Below are 19,040 nucleotides of genomic sequence, written 5' to 3' on the forward strand. Positions count from 1 at the left end.
TAAAAGAGAGTCACAAATGTTAACTGTAGCCTTGACTGGGGTTAAAACAGGGCGGTGCAAGTTGTAGGTACTAGTAAATGTTGACAGTAGCATTTTATTCATGTATTACCCAAGAAGTTAGGGAAAAAGAGAAAAAATAAAACTAGCAGCACCAGTTCTAATTCCAATCAGATTCTCCACATCCAGGCTGTCTAAACTGGGCCTGATAAGATCTGACTCCTATTTGTCATGATCACGTGGATTTCAAAGCACAAGCTGCCCCAAGAAACCTCTCTTCTGCATAGATGTGCCTGCTATGGAGTTTTACACGTCTTACCTGTCATCATGTCTAACAAATTGTTAGCTGTGAACAGCATGAAGACAAAGAAGCTTTTTAGGAAGTTTTAAAAAATGCACCGGTTTCTAAATATGTGCAAACCCTTCTACAATATTTAGGTATAAGCGGCACATAATTTTTGAAAATAGTATTACTGGCCTCAAGTTTTCCTCCTCCTATTTTATGACTTAGCCAACAATTCATCCAGGAAGACTTCCCCAACCTCTAACCTAACTTTGGATCCCCTTTGGAGAAGCTTCCTTGGCCTATGCTCTGCTGTTCCGTTAGACTTGGGGACCCCTTTATTCATCTTTGTATGGAGAGTGTCTAACACAGAGTTCAGATTGATTCTGGAATGCAAAAATGCCTGGTTCTCACCATAGGACCTCCGAAAACATGTTATGGGGTCCCTCTTGTGAAGGTCACTAAATGAAAAGTGGAGACAAGTATTCTATATCCATTTTACCATCTATGAAAGATAGATACAGTTTTCTATTATCTGCCTCAAAGATGTCAGACAGAAAAAAACAAAAAAAACACCTTTTCACATTTATTGCAGATCTCGCCATCAAATAGTGCTCCCAAAGTACTGCATAACCACTCCTGAGGAAGGCTACACTCCTGAGGAAGGAGTGGTGGTGGAAGACAGGAACGAGGGCAGGATGGGGCAGCACATCCTCAGGCTGTTGTTCACTGGCCCTGGAAATAGTACACACATGCCTGAAGAACACCTGCAGAGAGTGGGGTGCTTTTTGGTGGTATATGGAATAGAGCCCTAACAAATACACAAAAGAAAGAAAAAACTTCTGCAGCTCAGCTTTACCACCTACATTAAGTACCACAGCTTGGAAAGATAAATATTAGACCTGATTGTGAAACTTGTGAAGGACAAAAAAGAAACAGTATCAAAAATATTCCATGGAAGTCTGCCTTTTCTTGAACAGCTCTTGTTCCAAAATGCTCTGGATAATTACTGTTAATTTAAACTGAGGAGGAATGATACATTTGCAGGCATAACTCCCAAACCCAGAAGGTCACTAAAATTGTGTTTTCTCCATTCTTTCCTCACGCTAATGTTAACAGAGATATGAACGCAGACTGAAGAAAATTATGACTTATCTGTGAACATGTGACAACTTTAAGAACATTGGCCTTGCTTTGTATTATAGCCACATGTTCCTACTTTTTCAACAATCTTGAAAAATAAATATTTGAACTACAATCTTCAATAAAGTCCCTCTACACTTGTCGTCAGTCTTCATGACCTTTCACTTGTCTGCCCAGTGCCTTGAGCTCTTAGATGTTGCACCTGGAGATCCCTGCTTGCTTTGTAATGTAGGTTTATAGGCCCTTTAATTGAAAGCAAACCGCCTTAGATAACTCAGTGGCAACAATGTTACAAGGTCCATTTTCCGTTAAAAGGCAAATAGAAATATTAGGCTGTTCTCTAAAATGAAGAAAAACACATAAAAATACACCGAAATCTGCCACACCACTTCCTTTATCAGAGATAAAACCCCATAGCCTAAAATGCCTCTTTTGTGTGACCCCTGCCTGGAGACAAGGGGGAGTGCAAGGCGCTGCAGGTTTCAGACTGATCCTTTCTCACTGTAGGACATTTCTCTGCCCACCGAGACTTCTGTCATACGGTGTATTAAATTTTACATTCATCTTACTACAATAATACATCAACTTTAACCTCAAGTTTTGTTTAATGTTCTAATTATTACTTGTTGAAAGCACTTCATTAAAAAGTAAAACTGAATATGGAAGGATGACAGGAACATATACCTCACTTGTACGCAGTTTGCTATTTTTCTGTGGAGGTTAAAGTGAGTTTGTAAAATGACAGGAAGAAAAGGTGACAAGAGGGTATCTTTAAGGCAATATAATTTCTGTAAGATAGCTTCATGATTTTAAATAGCAGTATGACCACTGATCAAAAAGAAAATAGCTGCTTAACAGATGCCAGGGCTTCTGCCTGCATGACTGCTTACAACCTGCTCTCGGAATCATTACAGTGTGTGGCCTGCACAGCTGAACATGGGAGCTGCATGCACCAATGCAAAGTATTCTTTTTTAAAAAAAGAGGCAAAAGTGACTGCTGGGGCCGTCCCCATGGCATAGTGGTTAAGTCTGGCACACTCAACTTCTGCAGCCTTGGTTCAGATTCTGAGCATGGACCTACACCACTCAAGTCATGCTGTGGTGGCGACCCACACACAAAATAGAGGGAGACTGGCACAGATGTTAGCTCAGGGCCAACGTCCTCACGTGTGTGTGGGGGGGAGGCAGACGGGGGAGGATTGGCAACAGATGTTAGCTAAAAGAGAATCTTCCTCACTAAAGAAAAAAAAAAGTGACTGCTGATGGAATTGTTAATGCAACAAATGGTAGATTTTAGAATATACAAAAGTTAAAAACTTAGCAGTGTCTCCGAAAAACTACTGAGACATTTCAGTTAACATCAAAACTGTTACACCATGGGGGGATAGACTGGAAATATTTTTCCAAGGACCTAACAATGTTTTTCCATAATCAGAGCAGGAAAAGCTTTTAAGGTGAAATAGTTAAATGTGGACAATGGAAGGATATCCCTCTGGGATTGCTATCTTCCCCTCAAATTTCTTTGGTTTTAGAGAAAAGCCAATTTGTTTCTTTCTGTTTTAATGAAAGACACAGACAAATGGGTTCCATTCTTAACCTGACCAACCAGCACTTACTAGCTAAATATGCACTGTCTGGTAGGGCCTTAAAACATGGTTTTATTTTGACTGAGCATTATATAAATGTACAGATGTATAAACTTGCCTAGTATTTCATGGGGCTGCTGCTCTGACTCCAATAATTTGATCACATTGTAGCTGTTAAGATTGGATCTGTGGCAGTGTGTGTGACATTAACAATTTTTCTACCAGGTGTGAACAACCCACTATAGACTGAAAACAAAACAAAACAAAAAGCAAGGTCTCCTTTATATTTGGTCATATTGATATTCAACGTAAGACAGCATGTCATTAAGCAAATCATTCAACCTACAGTTGGGAGATACTTTCTAAACACTGTGGTCTTGAGAACAAGGAATTTAATGGTAGTGCAAACCTATCTGTTCACTGTCCTCAAAACAGAAGATGACCCATCTTCTCATGAATTAAAAAGTCCCTGGAATGTTTTCACGGGAAAGTAGATTCAGGCTAACAAAGTACTGATGGTTACAGCGAATGTCTGTGTGTCCTACTTCAACCCTTTCCCACCAGGAGTGTGCAAAGGGAATAAAGACAGCAACATTTTTTAAAAAGTTAACTTATATTAAAAATATTTTGTTTATAAACAATTTTAATACTACAAAGTAGTATTTCAATACAAAGCAGTTCAAATATTAACTGTTCTTTAAACTGTTAAACTTTATTATAAATTAAAATTTCTTTACAAAAAAATTGCACATAATATTTGACCACTCTTAGGTTCTGATGCACTGCATTTGCAATAGTTTCTTTAATCTTCAAGTTAAACAGTCTCGGCAAGGAGTCCAGAACGTAGAAAGGGCAATAAACAACCCTGTTAGAGCATTCAAGTGCAACTAGCAGACTTGTGGCCATGGCAGTTACACTTTCCTTAAGTTGGACTGCTTAAGTTTTAAATCCTGAAATGAAGAATCTCAAAGGTTTAAAGAGGAAGAACTAAAAGGGACTGCCTGCTTTCTACTGTAAACACAGCCCTAGAATTAACTCCCAAACAAGAATCTCTCAGGCATCAGAGTGTCAAGTGAATCAGGAACAGCACAACGTAAAGGAAGGGGAGAGTAAAAAAGAAAAACAAAAACAAAGCAAAATTAAAATAAATGTCAGTCACTTTGAAGAACTATACTTACGTACATGATGTTATGAGAATCTGGCAGGGCCTAGAAGCAGGCCAAACGGGAAGTTCATTTATCCAACCGAAGAGGGTCATGTTCATTGCTTCCGGTTTTGAGGATAGGATATTGTAGGGGACTTGATATGATCAGTAATGCTTGTCTGCCTTACACAGACCTTAGCCAGGGATCAGCCTAATCTTGAAGGATCATTCAAATAATTTTGGCAATTATTATAAGGACTTAGAACTGACTGCACCCAGTGTTCAGTGATTCTTGCTTTCTGTTTTGTAACTGTTTAAATTTAAGAGCTCATTTAGGCTGACTCCAATCTCTTGGCACTTGGAAACTAGTTTTCTCAGGTTATCAGTTTTACCTCCTTCTGATGCTTCAAACAAGAGTTGCTGTAAAAGACAGGGAAGCACAGAAGTAAGACTTAGCTAGACTTTGAGCATCACCACATCAATGGACATGGCACATGCAGAAAATTTATAGGAAAACTTCAAGATGAAATAAAAGATAAAAAGCATTACATCTTTCCACAGTGATGCACAAAGAGGTAACTTCTGTAAGGCTCTCTGATATAAACGGTGGACCTATAAGATAGATATACACACAATTCCATCAGGAAACGCGATGAAAAACACCTTTATAATCCTAACCATTTGAATGGTACTCATAATATAATTCTCAAGACAAAATGGTTACGCTGGGCTTTGGAGTTTCCAAACATTTAGAGTTCTTAGGATGTTAACTTCTATGCTTCAATCCTTTTAAATTGAGAAGTTAACAAAAGGGGCAGGATGGCTTAAAAAAAAGTGACCCATCTGATAGTCAATCATGACTTACCTCTCTTTGTCCCTTTAGAACAATCTCAGCAGCAATGGCTCTAAGAAAAAAAAGGAATATAGAAAAGGGAAAAGAAAAATTTATATATATTTGAACAAAATGAGATACTACCACTGGCAGAATACTGACTGTGGGAATCTGAGTACAAAACTTCCTGAAAGTAACAGGCTAAACTTCCAAGGAGGGTAACCTATAGTGAAAAGAAAAATTCAACAATTTTTATCAACTTTACAAGAATAAAGCAGACCAGTGTTTTGAACATAAATAACGTTCGTGAAAAATACTTATAATTACTAGTAAAAAAATACCTGGAACTAACACCTTTTAAATAAAGAAGACACCAGACTATCATGGGGAAAACCCTGCATTTCAAAAGAGGTGGTCTTAAAATGTGTCTCACAGGCTTGTCTGATAACAGTATTGTTATCTAAATGTTCTCCTTCTAGGAAAATGAAAACTCTAATCCATTTTGCTTTTAGAAGCAATTGCTAATGAGCACCTCACTCTGGATATAAAACTTCAGCAAGTGCCAAAAAAACCCCTCTAAATTAGAGTAGAGATCTGTCTAGGAAAAAAAACCAGACATCATTTTAAAATTACCTGTCTGGAGCAAATCTTACAAATAAAAGCAATAGCTATAAAAACAGGTACATGATTGTTGCATTACATTTTCCAGGTGGCCAGGCATGTTGGGATATTATATGTAAACATCTTGGCTTGAAGTTTCAGAATCTGAACATTGCTTTCTTCCCATTCATGTTGAAGTAGCCTGTAAAGTACATTCAGGAAAATGAACAAAGCATTGCAAGTACAGGGAACCCCAAATGTGCTCTCCGAGCAGAATGTTTGATGAGGTACAAGTTTTGGTCAGTTAAATTTCATCAAGGCTACTCAGCAAGTATCTGTAGTATGTCTCTTACAAAAATTACCCTGGACAGGAACATGCAAAGTAGCAAGAGGTCCAGTCAAGACCCATGCCATTTTCAACAAACTAAAATAGGGCCCAGGTATTCCTCAGAATATTAAAGCATTCTCTCAAAGGACACTCCATGTGGCCCCTCCCTCAAATTTTCTAAAATAATGACTTGATACAGCAATGCAATTTCCTGGTTTCTTCTTTCTTTAGTACACAATGTATACTTAATCATGAATGTTTCTTGAGATAAAATGTAAGTGCAGTGACTAATTATTAAGTTCTCTATTCTGAAAAAAAGGATAAGGATGACCACAGGGAAATAAGACGTATCAAAACACAGAAGGGGAGCTTTACCAACAAAATCAACAATTAAACCACCTATATTCCAAATGCCTATGAAAATACGAATGAGTCAAAATAATACCACGTTTTCTATTTCACGTGTTTTACCAAAAGCGATGTTATACAAATTTCTGTAATTAGCTTCTGCAGATTAGCATGCTTACTAAGAATTTTTATTATAAAACACTATGGCTATTTCTGTCACAGCCCTAGGATTTTGATTTTTTTCAATCTCTTATACCATTTTCCCACATACATGCTAAATAGAATGTAAATACTTTAAAACACAAGGGAATATGTGATAAATATTTTAGGTACTTATAATCCATAAAACAAACTTAGAAACATAAGACAAAACCAGCGCAGTGGAATGACTGCACAAGTAGAAGCCAAAGCATTAGCATGCAGGGTACCTTTTTGAACTAGAAAGCACAATTCTTGAGGGTGAAAATGGGTTTACTCTAGTGGAGCACAGAAACTACAAGAAAATGCTCAGAAATCTCCTTCTAATTGAATGTATGAAATCCCTAGATAAGTGTTTCTTAAATGTGGTTTGAGGACTCAAGGTCAGGACTCTGCAATTTAAATGAGCATCCCAGGAGACTGTGATGCACGCTAATATTTGAGACCAACTGATCTACTATGAAAACAAGTCATAGTAACCAAAATATGTGTAATTGGCTGCTGTCTCTGTAACACTTTAAAAACCTCTGAAATAATATTCCTTTGTAAAGCATGTTTACTGCTTATAAGGCATGTGCTGCGGACAGACGGTGTGTGCTTAGGGAACACAGATGAACTTAACTTGAATTATGTGCCCTCTTTTAACCTGCACAATTTTCTGAAGTGACTAGATTCTTATACTGACTTTTACATGAATACCTATACACTGGTTAACAACTCTGGAATTAAAGTAGTATATATCAAGTAGGAAACAGCAGAAGAACAGACTGTTCTTAACAAGTTTTCAAGAATAATTTTATATGAAGAGCCAATATCATTGAGCTGAGAACCAAGAGAATTTTATTTTTTCTTACCTCAGTGCAAGTCCAGAATTAGTTGGCATAATTGAGCAAAACTGTTCCAATGTTTTGGAATGCTGGGTCTTTGGAACACAACTCAAATAAAAGAAAATAACCTGTAAAGGTTGAGGGGGGAAATGAATGCAACAAAATGTGAAATCCAATTATCTCTGTTTTAATGAGAAAACCAACATGGCCTTTAAGACATGAATGTATAAATTATAATAATGTATGATGCTGTGAGTTACAGTTCCTACCATTAATTATATTAGTGACTTTCCAAATATGAATTAGGAAATATGGTCTAGTGATGAGGGCCATGGACTGAGAACACTGACAAGAAGCCAGAGTCCGGGTTTCATTCCTGAGTCTGCCTTGACTTGCTGTATAGCTGGGCAAGCCATAGGGCTAATGATACCTGCCACATCTCGCTCATGGAATGCCCGTGTGTAAATGACTTAATGTCCATAAAGTGGTTTGAGATCCTGGGATAAAGAATGGCACAGAAGTACAAAGCATAATAATTGGTTATCCCGATTGGCAACAAAACCACCCCACCAAAGAAAAATAAAATACATCCAGGTTTTGGTCTACACTGTGCCTCAGTAGAGCTTTTAGCCTACATTGCACTGAATAAAAGGGGTCTCTGAAAACTAAACAAATTAAAAAAACCCTTTGCTTCATTGCCTATAAGAGCATAACATTATAAATATATCATTAATCAGATTCTACTCTTAAAATTCTAAACAGCACCTGATTTCAGCTTTCTTATGCCCTATGTATAGACATATTTGCTTGACAAAATACTGACAAAAAGAGCAACTACACCGTGTAAGCCTGTTATTATTTTGAAGTTACAGAATTTTCCATTTCCAACTCTTCAAGCACAACGTTAGATATTATTACAATTACTTTTTTGGATCTTTCTTCTTTAATATGTATTAATCCTTAACATCTCTTACATTTTGCTTCAATGTTAAATTTTCTTAAATAGGACATAATCAACACACACATTTTATCTTAAATGAACCTTAAAGGGCTCTATTCCTAGATTTTGAAGAGGTAAGTAGGAATCATGGTCAAGAATAACAGTAAATGCTAGGAAAGTGGTCCTAGGAAAAGCTCTCGTGATATAAAAATGGGAGTTTTGTTGTCATTTTTAAAGTCCCCTTCTTTTGTACAAGTATCTAAAGAAAAAAGTCTTTAAGTTCTTACCCTATTATGAAATTCATAGTTGGACCAGTAATCAGCACTGCTAAAAGGAATGGGGTATCGGGCAGGGACTGTAACCAAACATCTATTCACTAAGTCAGTAAAACATTTGAATTCTTGGACTTTGTTTCTGGATCCAGCAGCTCTATTATTGGCAAAGACAAGATAACTGCCAAAAGAAAAATATTACAATTTAGAAGAATTAAGCCAGTAATTCTTTCACCGAGAAAGCTGATCACCCCTTTCCCCACCACACCCCCTTATTCCAAATCCCATTCTTATTAAGAGGAACTAAACTTACTCCATCCAAATCTTCTGCACTATATCAGATCTCATGGCCACCCCTAACGCTGCCTCATATGCCTCCACTGTCTCTTTAATACTTGATTGAAGAGGATGACAAAGGCTGTTTAAAAAATGAAGGAAAACATTGTATGTCTGGAGCTCAATTCTATTAGGTAAAGGAATGACAATGTGTATTTTAAACATTACAGATATGATTACAATGGAATCCTTCTGTGGATCTTTCTTCTTTAATAATGGATAAACCTTAGCATCCTTTCAATTTTGGTTCAATGACTTTAACATCAGGTTGATTTTAACACCCTGCAATTCAGTGATAAATAACAAATGGGAGCCTAGTATACAACATTTCTCTCCACAATAGATAAGGTCTCACCAGTAAATCAGCCACAAATAAGGAACTTGGTGGTTCAACACCTCATCATCAAAATTCCCTTTACATAAATGGGCTGGAATGTCAAGTGGTCCTGGGATATTTAAGAGATACCTGAAAGAAAACACACTGTTTGAAATTATGCTGATGCACACAATGGATTACTAATACTTAAAAAAAAAAATCCTCCGTTTCAATGTGAATTTCCTTCACATATTTTTATAAAGTAACGAGACTTTACTTTTACATGTATACCATACCGCTTTGGTCACATTTCTAACATCACATGGTTATTATTTTACACCTACACAATTAACTCCTCTCCTAAAGTAAATTTTTTATTCTAGCCTCAAAAAACCCCCATAATCATCTAATTAAACCTAATTAAAAACAGAAAAACAAATGAAACTAACAAGTATCTAAGATTTTCCTACAAAATCTGTACTTTCTTCTTAAAAAAAAAAAAGTTCTTTAAGAGTTATAAAACTTGATAGCTGAAAACAATCTTTCCGTCACATACATACACATACCATTATAGATTCAGTTTTGGACATGATGTCAAAGCATATTCCATATAACATATTGCCCCACAAGGCACTTGTCAAAAAGGGGTCTATGATCAAATAAGATTGGGATACACTGGAAATTATAGCCCCTCTTAAAAAGCCACAACATATATTAGGATATTAAAGGCTCTAAGAAGTTGATCAGTAAAGAAATCTATTTGACTTTGACTAATTCAGGGTCCCCCCAATATATGTGAATGTGCATGTATAACATTTACCAATGTCTTCAAGAATGATACTTTTAAAGGAAATACACTGATCTCAACAATGATCATCTAGTATAACCATTTATCTTGGATTTAAAAATTATTTCAAGGGACTAACTTTCAATGGATTAGAGAGGCTGTATTGGGGCTGAGGGGAGGAGGAGGAGGAACCATAAGAAAAGGAAGAAATGGGACATCTAGAAGTCAGGTTACCATCCTGGCTTGGTCATAACTAGCCATACTATCATCACTTAATTTCTAAGGATATCAGTTTTCTCAACTGAAAATTGAGGTAAGTTAGAAGAGATGACTTCAAATCTATCTATGTAAGACTCTATCCCTAGGCTAACTTCAGTAAAGTGAATGAAATCCCTGAGTTAACATTTATGGCTATCCACTGATCTTCAAATTATTCGAAATATGAAATTTACCACATCTAGCTCTTTCTGTCTTTTTTTTTTGGTGAGAAAGACTGTCCCTGAGCTAACATCTGTGCCAATCTTCCTCTATTTTTCATATGTGGGATGCTACCACAGCATGGTTGATGAGCGGTGTGTAGGTCTGCACCCAGGATCCAAACCCACAAACCCTGGGCCACGGAAGCAGAGTACGTGAACTTAATCACTACGCCATCAGGCCGGCCCTTTTCTGTTCATCTTTATGCTAAGCGTTACACAGAAAGGGAAACAACAGACTCCAACTCTAGGTAAATATTACAGTTCTAAGTATTTTGCCTTTACAATTTCTACTCATGAAATTAAAAAAAAAAAAATTTGAACCTATTAAGAGCACTGACTTCTCCTATTAATCAACTCTAGCTATATTTATAAATTTAAAAAATTTATACCAATATCAGTAAATATGACAATGCCAAAAACCATCCCACCTATTGCCATTCTCCTAGTATGTGATGCAAAAAAGATTTCCTAAATTAACAGATATGCACACTCTGTGTAAATAAGAACTTCAGTATTGTCTAAATAAACGAAGTATAGGATACCTTTTCCTCGTAACTCTCAGGAATTATGACTCCTCCCACAAAAAATTTAATAAAGGAAGATGACTTAGTAAACAATAAAAAATTATTTAGAGGCAGCCCATTTTCAAATTTTTATTAACACTTATTTATTCTGCTTCATTAAGCTGACATCAAGAAAATTTGAAGACCTTTGATTAGTTACCATGGCAGAAACGGGCAGCATCTTCTTTTAGGCTAAACCAATTACTTCCATGCCCAAAGGAAGACCAGAACCAGTAAGTCTATGAAAAATTTGGTTCAGCCTTGGATTTGTCATGTCTTATTTTGAGACATTAAAGCAATCTAATTTGAACAGGGAGAAAGTCAGCATGGGGAAGCTGAACAATCTCTAAATTCCTTATAGTTAACTTCTTTTCTATTAATTTGCATTTTAAATTATTCTTTTGTAACTAATTGTAAGATACTAATCTAGATGTAGCAGAGCAGAAAGAACTTCAGGAAGAGTACTAAAATCACATGTCGATAGACTGGCTACCATAAGAGGACAGATGTGAAGACTCAAGTCTGGGAAAGAACAGTGACTCCAAACTTTTTTGCCAAATCTCAAAATAAAACTGCCATGTTCATAAAACATTCTAGAGTGGATGGACCACTAACTTAACAAAATGTGGGTTATTTTTTAAAATATGTCTTCATATAACATTTCTATACTGGGAGGCGGACCGAGGGAGCACCTAAGAAAAGATAAATATTTGCAAACATTAGACTTGCATATATAAAGCCAAGATTTTTATCTTCACTTAGTATTTTCCATAAGAAATTCCTGGGGCTGGCCCCGTGGCTGAGTGGTTAAGTTCACGCGCTCCGCTGCAGGCGGGCCCAGTGTTTCGTTGGTTTGAATCCTGGGCGTGGACATGGCACTGCTCATCAAACCACGGTGAGGCAGCGTCCCACATGCCACAACTAGAAGGACCCACAACGAAGAATATACAACTATGTACCGGGGGGCTTTGGGGAGAAAAAGGAAAAAAAAAAAAAAAAGAAATTCTTTCAGGAGATACTCAGCTTAGGCTTTCCTTCTCTCAACTCCTCCTAACAGAAAATAATAGAGTATGTCATGATAAAATATTTTCCTTTTGCCGCTGTTTTACTTAGGATCAGCAAACTATGCCTATTTTTGTAAATAAGGTTTTACTGGAACACAGCCACGCCCGTTCATTTTTATATTGTCTATGGCTACTTTCTTCCTTCAGCAGTATAGGTGAGAAGCAGTGACAGAACAAGTGGCTTGCAAGCCTAAAATATTTACTATTTGGCCCTTAAGAAAAAAGTCTGCTGATCTCTACAGAGAGACAAGCAGGAAGAAGGAAAGAGAACTTTATAAGCCTCTCAAAAATCATTCTTCATGATCTGCTGTGGCCTCTTATGGTCGTTAGAACAAGAGCTCACAGTGAAGCAAATAAAGGCAGTAAATACAGAGCTCTACATAAATTACTGAGAAAGTGATGGCTGAGAAAAGAAGTGGAGCACGCCAACTTGACCACTCAGCCTTGGGGCTGGCCCCATCTCATAACAATTCTGTAAGAGAGTGTTGGACTGTTCTTTTTTTTTTTTTTTAAATCAGTATAAATGTAATCAATCCACAAAAAAGTGTGCAGTCTTTCCAATGAACTATACTATCTCTCATTCCTCTACAAATCAAGAGTTATACAAACTTACCGAAACAGATCCAAGTTACTATACTTCTCAAATCCTGGGTTAAAGAAGGATGCAATAAATTTCCGCAAAAATGGAAGAAGATTATCTCCTCGATTCTATTTTAAAAAGAGGGAGACGGGACATACATTAGGCTTACAATGTCTAAAATCTTTCAAGGGAAGAAAAAGCGCTAAAAAAAAAAAAATCCTCGATTCGACTACGTTTCTTGAGTAGGTGGGGGTAGAGATAACCTCTCTATTCTGATCTCCAAATTGAACCCAACTACCCATTAAACAGGTTTACACCCAATATACACAGCATCAAGTCTCATACACCAACTATCTATTAAGCTTCTCTTACGTGCTTGGCACTACCCTAGGTGCAGGGGCTCTGAATCTGAATAAGACATGGTCCCTGCCCTCTAAGAGCTCTCAGAGCAAATAAAGCAGCCTTCAACAAAATCAAACACACTGTAGTAAGTGCAGTGGTAGCACCGTGCACAGGGTATCACGGCAGAGAGAGAAGGAACACCTAACACAGTTTGCAAAGGGCAAAAGGACCAGGGAAAGTTTCCTGGAGAGGCGGATGCCTGAAATATCTTAAACGTGAAACACAAAAACATCGTATTTAAGAACTATAACTCACTTTTTTTTTTTTTTACCTGCAAAATGAAGAATTTGCATGTGTGATAAAAAACCTCTGCATTCTGAGGATTTTTTTCAAACGCAGTAAGCCACACTGCCCTGGCTTTGTCGTGCTGATCTGTTTGCAAATATAAAGCAACAAGGGCTTCCAACAACTGGCAGTTCATGGGACAGGATTCCAATAAACATTTACAAAGCTCCACTGCAGCCTCATACCTTCACAAGAAAAAGCATATGTCTAAACACATGAAAAAATCAATTCTTAACACAAGGTTAACTGCTGGTCAATTAAGTTTTACCTCTCTAGAAGCTGGTGCAGAGCAATCATGTTTGTGTAAAGTGGAACACAGACCTCTACTCTTTCCTCAACAGTAAGGCTCTCATCTGTGCAAGCTTTCACCGCATCTATCCAAAAACATCACAATAACATGAATCAAACATAAGATGAATTATCTGACCGTGTCATTTAAACTCTAAGAGACCAATAGGAAAAGATGGCCTATCCCTCTGCTTGACCATCATCTTATTCACCTTTACTGAACTCTGGCTTTTACCCAAAGGAAATATTTCTGACATCTCCAAACTCCTAAAATTCAATCTCTTATGCTCACTTTCCTGGTAAAAAATAAAACCATCCAATATAAGCTCTCACATCTAGCAGTGTTTTCACTTAAACAAGTGTTTCTGCATTTATCCTAAATTCCTTAAAACTGATCTCAAAAAAAAAAAAAAAGAATAAAAGGTCAAAGAATGAATTATCTTTTCATCTTTCTCTGACTCACTTCAGAAGAGGCCTTGCTCTGCTGTTTGTTCCGTAGTCATCTATATGTCTTCCTCTAATCCTTTTCTTACTCCTTCAAAACACAATGTCCCCCTGTAAAGAGTCCTTTACTTGATCTTGCTACTTCTTGGAGAATGGTATGCTGTTTTAATTTGCACAACTGCCACCATTTCCTCTTCGCCCAATGGCAGCACGACTTCCTGAATTTGTGGAGTTTAAAAGTGAATGCCATTCTGAAACTGCACTTTCGAAGTTTGCTTATAAGGATCATATCTAAACAAACCTGAAAGCCTATCTCTACAATCATTCTCCCGGATTAGCATTTGATAATGTTCTTCCTCTGTTTACTTTCTTCTTGCCTCTGTTTCCAAAAGATTATTTATATTTCCTGTGGCTCTCATTCACTGACTTTCTCTTTTTTATCCCTTAATGCTATACTCTTAAGCCTTCATTTCCTCAGATGAAATATCTCATAGCTTCAACTATTGGATAATTTACTGTGAAAGCACATTAAAAACTGTAAAGCACTTTGTAATAAACTAACTTCTATGTTAATAACTTTCAAATCCATTTCTCTATCCATAATCATCCACTGAAGGTCCACTTCCTTATTTCCTTCTGTCAACAAAAATTTCCACTTGAGTGACCAATTACCATTCACAAATACCGGTTCTACCAAAATCAGTCTTCCCAATTTACCAGTTTTCTATCAACAGAGCTTCCTTTTCCTAGTCTCAAAACTCTGAAATCACCTTTGACTATTTCTTCTATTATTCCCTGACATTTAATCTGTCTCCCACATCTCTATGTCATATAACTTCAAATGTCTCTAATAAATACTCTCTTTTTCCCAGGTTACTTTTTTGTGTCTCAGTTATGGCCATCCGCTTCTGGTTGGTTTTCCTACCTTTGGTATCATTTCTCTTCAGCACATTCCTTCTTGCTTAAAGAAACTTTACTGCCATCAAGTTTACCACACTTACAAAAATTCTTGAAAATCTCGTATCATTCCACTTACCAAGCTTAATTCCTACTATTCTCCAGCACAAACCTCTGGTTTTGATAGGGACTCTCCCCTTCTTCTAATCTCCTTTCACATTCAATGCAATTCTCATCCACATGTTGCTTTTTGTTTACTTAGCTCCCCTAACAGGAATGTCCTCCTTTTCTTCACTGGATTATTCAAATAAACATTTATTAAGCACTTAGTATACTGTCAGACATTATAGGACCTTGGGAAATATAAATAGGACAAGTGTTCCATCTTTGAGGAGGCCCACTATGTCACATCGAAGACAAGCTTCAAAATCTAACTCCAACACCTAATTCTTCTATGAAGACTTCCTTGATCACGCCAATCTACAACTATCTCTTCCTTGCGGGTTTACGGCTTGTACCATATAATTCTATAAATCACGGATACCAGTCTCTTCTAAGCACAGAATTTAGACTTTATACTAATACACAGCTATATGGCCTCATATGTTTAATAATTATGTCAAACGTACAGATTTTATCTTCTGACTAGGCTATCTACTCATTAGGAAAGAATAGGCTTTATACCTTATGTGTATGTATTCCATAGCGGATACATCATTTAGTGTATAGTAGCAATAAAACTCACTGATTGACGGAGAAAATAATTATTTGACAAGGTAAGTTATAATCTTTTAACTCTCACCTTGATGGGTTGCTTAAAAAAAGAATTACCTGGTTCTGTGATTCGATCAACTTATTAAACCTATATAATCTATATTATCTACATTTAGCTGCTATCATTTGCCATAATCAGAAAAACTGCATAGGTAATGTAGTATACAATTACTGGCTTTCACAGATGTCAATGCCCATCTAATCTGATTCAATCCTTAATCTTTTGAGATTTATATAATAAAGTGTGAGACTATAATATGCAATATAGATATAAATTTGTTCCACTTAATTACAAACAATCATAACAAGGGACAAGTTAGTGTTCTAATTAATTTATAAATACTTATATTTACCTTCAAAAACTGCTAGCAACATGTCAGGATTAGTCTTTACATCTTGAACTGCTTGCCATGGCATTACAAATGGTTCTGTGTTAACAATTCTTGAAGGATTGGCATTAGATGGATCATAAAATTTTGAAGGGAGAACGTTGAATTCGATAAGATGTATGTAGGCCAGCCATGCCAAACATCGATCACTTGTTTTAAGGTACTCAGCTACTATTCCATCATGAGCCGACTTCAATGCATTCTAGGCAAAATTAAAAAAAATCTGAAAATGTTTTTAAAAATAATGACTTCTATTCTTAGTAAGATTTGAATATAAAGGCAAATAAGAATAAAAGTATTATATTTCCTTGGGATGGTTCTTAAATACCTAAGTCAAAATTTTGATAGTCACCAATTTTTTTAATGAAAAAAACTCTTGAGATGTCAATACCAGATTAACATATTTTTTACTATGCTAAGGTTTATGACATAAAAAAGATTAAATCTATTTGTATATTTTAAGTGTCTTGATATTAAAAATCTAATGATAAAGAGAAAACAGAATATTGAAGTTTATTCTGTTGGGTACTTAACATATGTTATTTTCATTTAAACCTCATAAGTACTCTAAAGAAAGTATTATCCCCCCTAAGCAAAGGAGGAAACAGTCATAAACTTACCACAACTTACACAACTTTCTAGTAAGTGGCAAAACACGGATTCAAATCTATAAGCCTGTGTTCTTATCATTAAATAATGTTACCTATAACGTTTTAGACCTTTAAGAAACTCTCCACAAAATGTAATTAAATGATATAATAAATGTTTACCTGTAAAATTGCAAGTGCACTTTGGCATCTCCCAGTAAATATATGCAGCTGAACTCTAAACAAAAGAGCTTCTAAAAGCTGAAAGGACAGGACAGCTGATGTTTCCTGCTTGGCTGCTCCCATCAGAAACTCCACCATTCGGTCACATACATAATCCTTTTCTTCAAAGGTGCTTTCTAGGTGCAGAAACTGCCCAAAGGGGTTTCATATAATTAATCCTGCTTCATAACAATAAACTGTAAAGCTACAGATTCTTGAAATTTCATTAAAAAACTGTATATTAAATCTTCAATTTCTGTAAAAAGGGCAATTATAAATATGTATAAACCCATCTTCCAGTACTATACAACCTAGCTTTCCACTTCTCCCACAAGGTGGAAAGAGGAATCAGATGAAAACTACAACACCACAGATGTACTCTCAGAACTATCGCTGAAGCAGTTTCATCTCTCCGTTCCTTGAATCAACAGGCAAATAGCAGCAAGACCACAATGGATCTCCAAAACCTCCTATGCTTATGATCACATACAATGTGCATTGCTTAGGTGTGTGACTGTGTAAAAATTGTGAGAATAGCATTCATACTACAAATATGTGACAAAATAAATAATTTAAGACTTAAAAAATTAAGAGGCCCTTTAAAGACGAAACAACTGGGGGAAAAAAAAAAAAAGTCCCCTAAACTCTGTAAAATCTTGTGGTGATTGATAGCATTAACTTTGGTACAAGGCTCCAGGTCAAAATTCAAGCATCTTTCACTGTCCAGATCTATTCAGTACCTGAGTTAGGAGAGAGAATGAGAGTGGCACGTTCACTCATTAAGGCGTGACCATGTTATGCAAATCTATTTGTTCTGAATTTCAGTTAGCAAGTAAACAACAGACCTGACAGTAATAGATTTGAAAGTATATCTGAATTTAATGGTTCCTGAGTTCAGCTGGTAAAAGTTTAGATATCATTGAATATTTATTTTACAAGTGGATTAATTATAACTTTAAGTTTAAGCCTGGGTAGGAAACATCCTATTCTCCCAAAGAATGAGGAAGAATTCATTTTTTCACCAAATCTTTGTATCTTGGCAAGGTTTAATATTAGTACAAATTACAGATTATTTCCATAGGTAATGAGGACAGATAACAAAAAGACCAAAGTGTTTCCTGATATTCATGAAAATGTTACACAACCATAAGAAATTAAAAAAAAAATCGTTTTCAGATGCTGTGCAAAAAATTCACTTAACTTTGCCCAAACTAAAACTGCTTAAGAATAGATACGTATAAAATGTTAATATTTTTCTCTTACCAATAAAGTTAACAATAACAACACACACACAAAAATCACCCTTCACTCAATATTTTGTTTTTGTTTGGTCTAAATTAATCTTGACCCAGAGAAGTGTTGAGGTTACTGGACACTGAAAGTAAGGTTCTTCTATCTAAATGGAGATAAAGCATAGCTACGTGTCAATATTTAAAATGACCCAAAGAATTATGAACACGTACATACACACAGGACTATGTTATCTTTTCTACTCACAGTCCAAAAACTTTGATAATCAGGAGCATATTCAACAGCTGTTTCACACATTTCCTGCACCTCCTCCTTGGTTCCTCTCTTTGAGAATAATCTGAGGTAATGGCACCAAATTTCTGGATTGTCTTTGTTGTTTTCCAAAGCTCGTGCCAGAACATTTAAAGCAGAATCCAAGGACTCAGAACATAGCCTACACATTTAAAAGAAAAAAGAGCGTTTAAAAAAAAAAATGCTTGAAAATACTTTTAAATTGAGCTAATCTAATGTGTCAATTTTTAAATTACATTCTATTAGAACATACCAAGCAGCTAGAAATCACCTATGATAAAGGGAGGTAGATTAGGATTTTAGATCACATCTGTCCAAAAAGCTTTTGATTTCCCATAGATCCAACAATTCCTTTTTGCTTTATTGGGGGAGGGGAGTGAGGCAGATTGGCCCTGAGTCAGTATCTGTGCCAGTCTTCCTCTACTTTATGTGTGGGACACCGCCCCAGCATGGCCCAAAGAGCGGCGTGCAGGTCTGCACCCAGGACCCAAACCCATAAACCCTGGCCTGCTGAAGTGGAGCACACGAACCCAACCATTACGTCACCAGGCCAGCCCTAACCAACAATTCCTTTTTAAGTGGATGTT

The 19,040-nt window shown here is 36.3% G+C and overlaps 1 protein-coding gene across 2 annotated transcripts in view; it reads right to left on the reverse strand.

Moving 5' to 3' along the window:
* Window positions 1–3,695: 3,695 nt before the first annotated feature.
* ZFC3H1 (zinc finger C3H1-type containing) overlaps window positions 3,696–19,040 on the reverse strand; it is a 50,870-nt gene continuing 35,525 nt past the window's right edge. The window contains exons 22-36 of one of the 2 annotated variants that reach the window (XR_011540574.1): window positions 18,409–18,595; window positions 16,873–17,061; window positions 16,067–16,304; window positions 14,062–14,260; window positions 13,579–13,684; window positions 13,297–13,495; window positions 12,657–12,751; window positions 9,190–9,300; window positions 8,812–8,916; window positions 8,514–8,679; window positions 7,314–7,414; window positions 5,686–5,787; window positions 5,019–5,058; window positions 4,703–4,765; window positions 3,696–4,573 (exon numbers count right to left, since the gene is read on the reverse strand). Coding sequence is in view for 1 of the 2 variants with exons in the window: in XM_070622113.1 (XP_070478214.1) it covers window positions 4,436–4,573; window positions 4,703–4,765; window positions 5,019–5,058; window positions 5,686–5,787; window positions 7,314–7,414; window positions 8,514–8,679; window positions 8,812–8,916; window positions 9,190–9,300; window positions 12,657–12,751; window positions 13,297–13,495; window positions 13,579–13,684; window positions 16,067–16,304; window positions 16,873–17,061; window positions 18,409–18,595 (1,840 nt within the window). In the remaining variant the exon portion in view is untranslated. The remainder of the gene's footprint in view (window positions 4,574–4,702; window positions 4,766–5,018; window positions 5,059–5,685; window positions 5,788–7,313; window positions 7,415–8,513; window positions 8,680–8,811; window positions 8,917–9,189; window positions 9,301–12,656; window positions 12,752–13,296; window positions 13,496–13,578; window positions 13,685–14,061; window positions 14,261–16,066; window positions 16,305–16,872; window positions 17,062–18,408; window positions 18,596–19,040) is intronic. The other variant, XM_070622113.1, reaches the window with a different exon arrangement.

This window comes from Equus przewalskii, chromosome 5 (assembly GCF_037783145.1).
Source record: "Equus przewalskii isolate Varuska chromosome 5, EquPr2, whole genome shotgun sequence".
Lineage (NCBI taxonomy): Eukaryota > Metazoa > Chordata > Mammalia > Perissodactyla > Equidae > Equus > Equus przewalskii.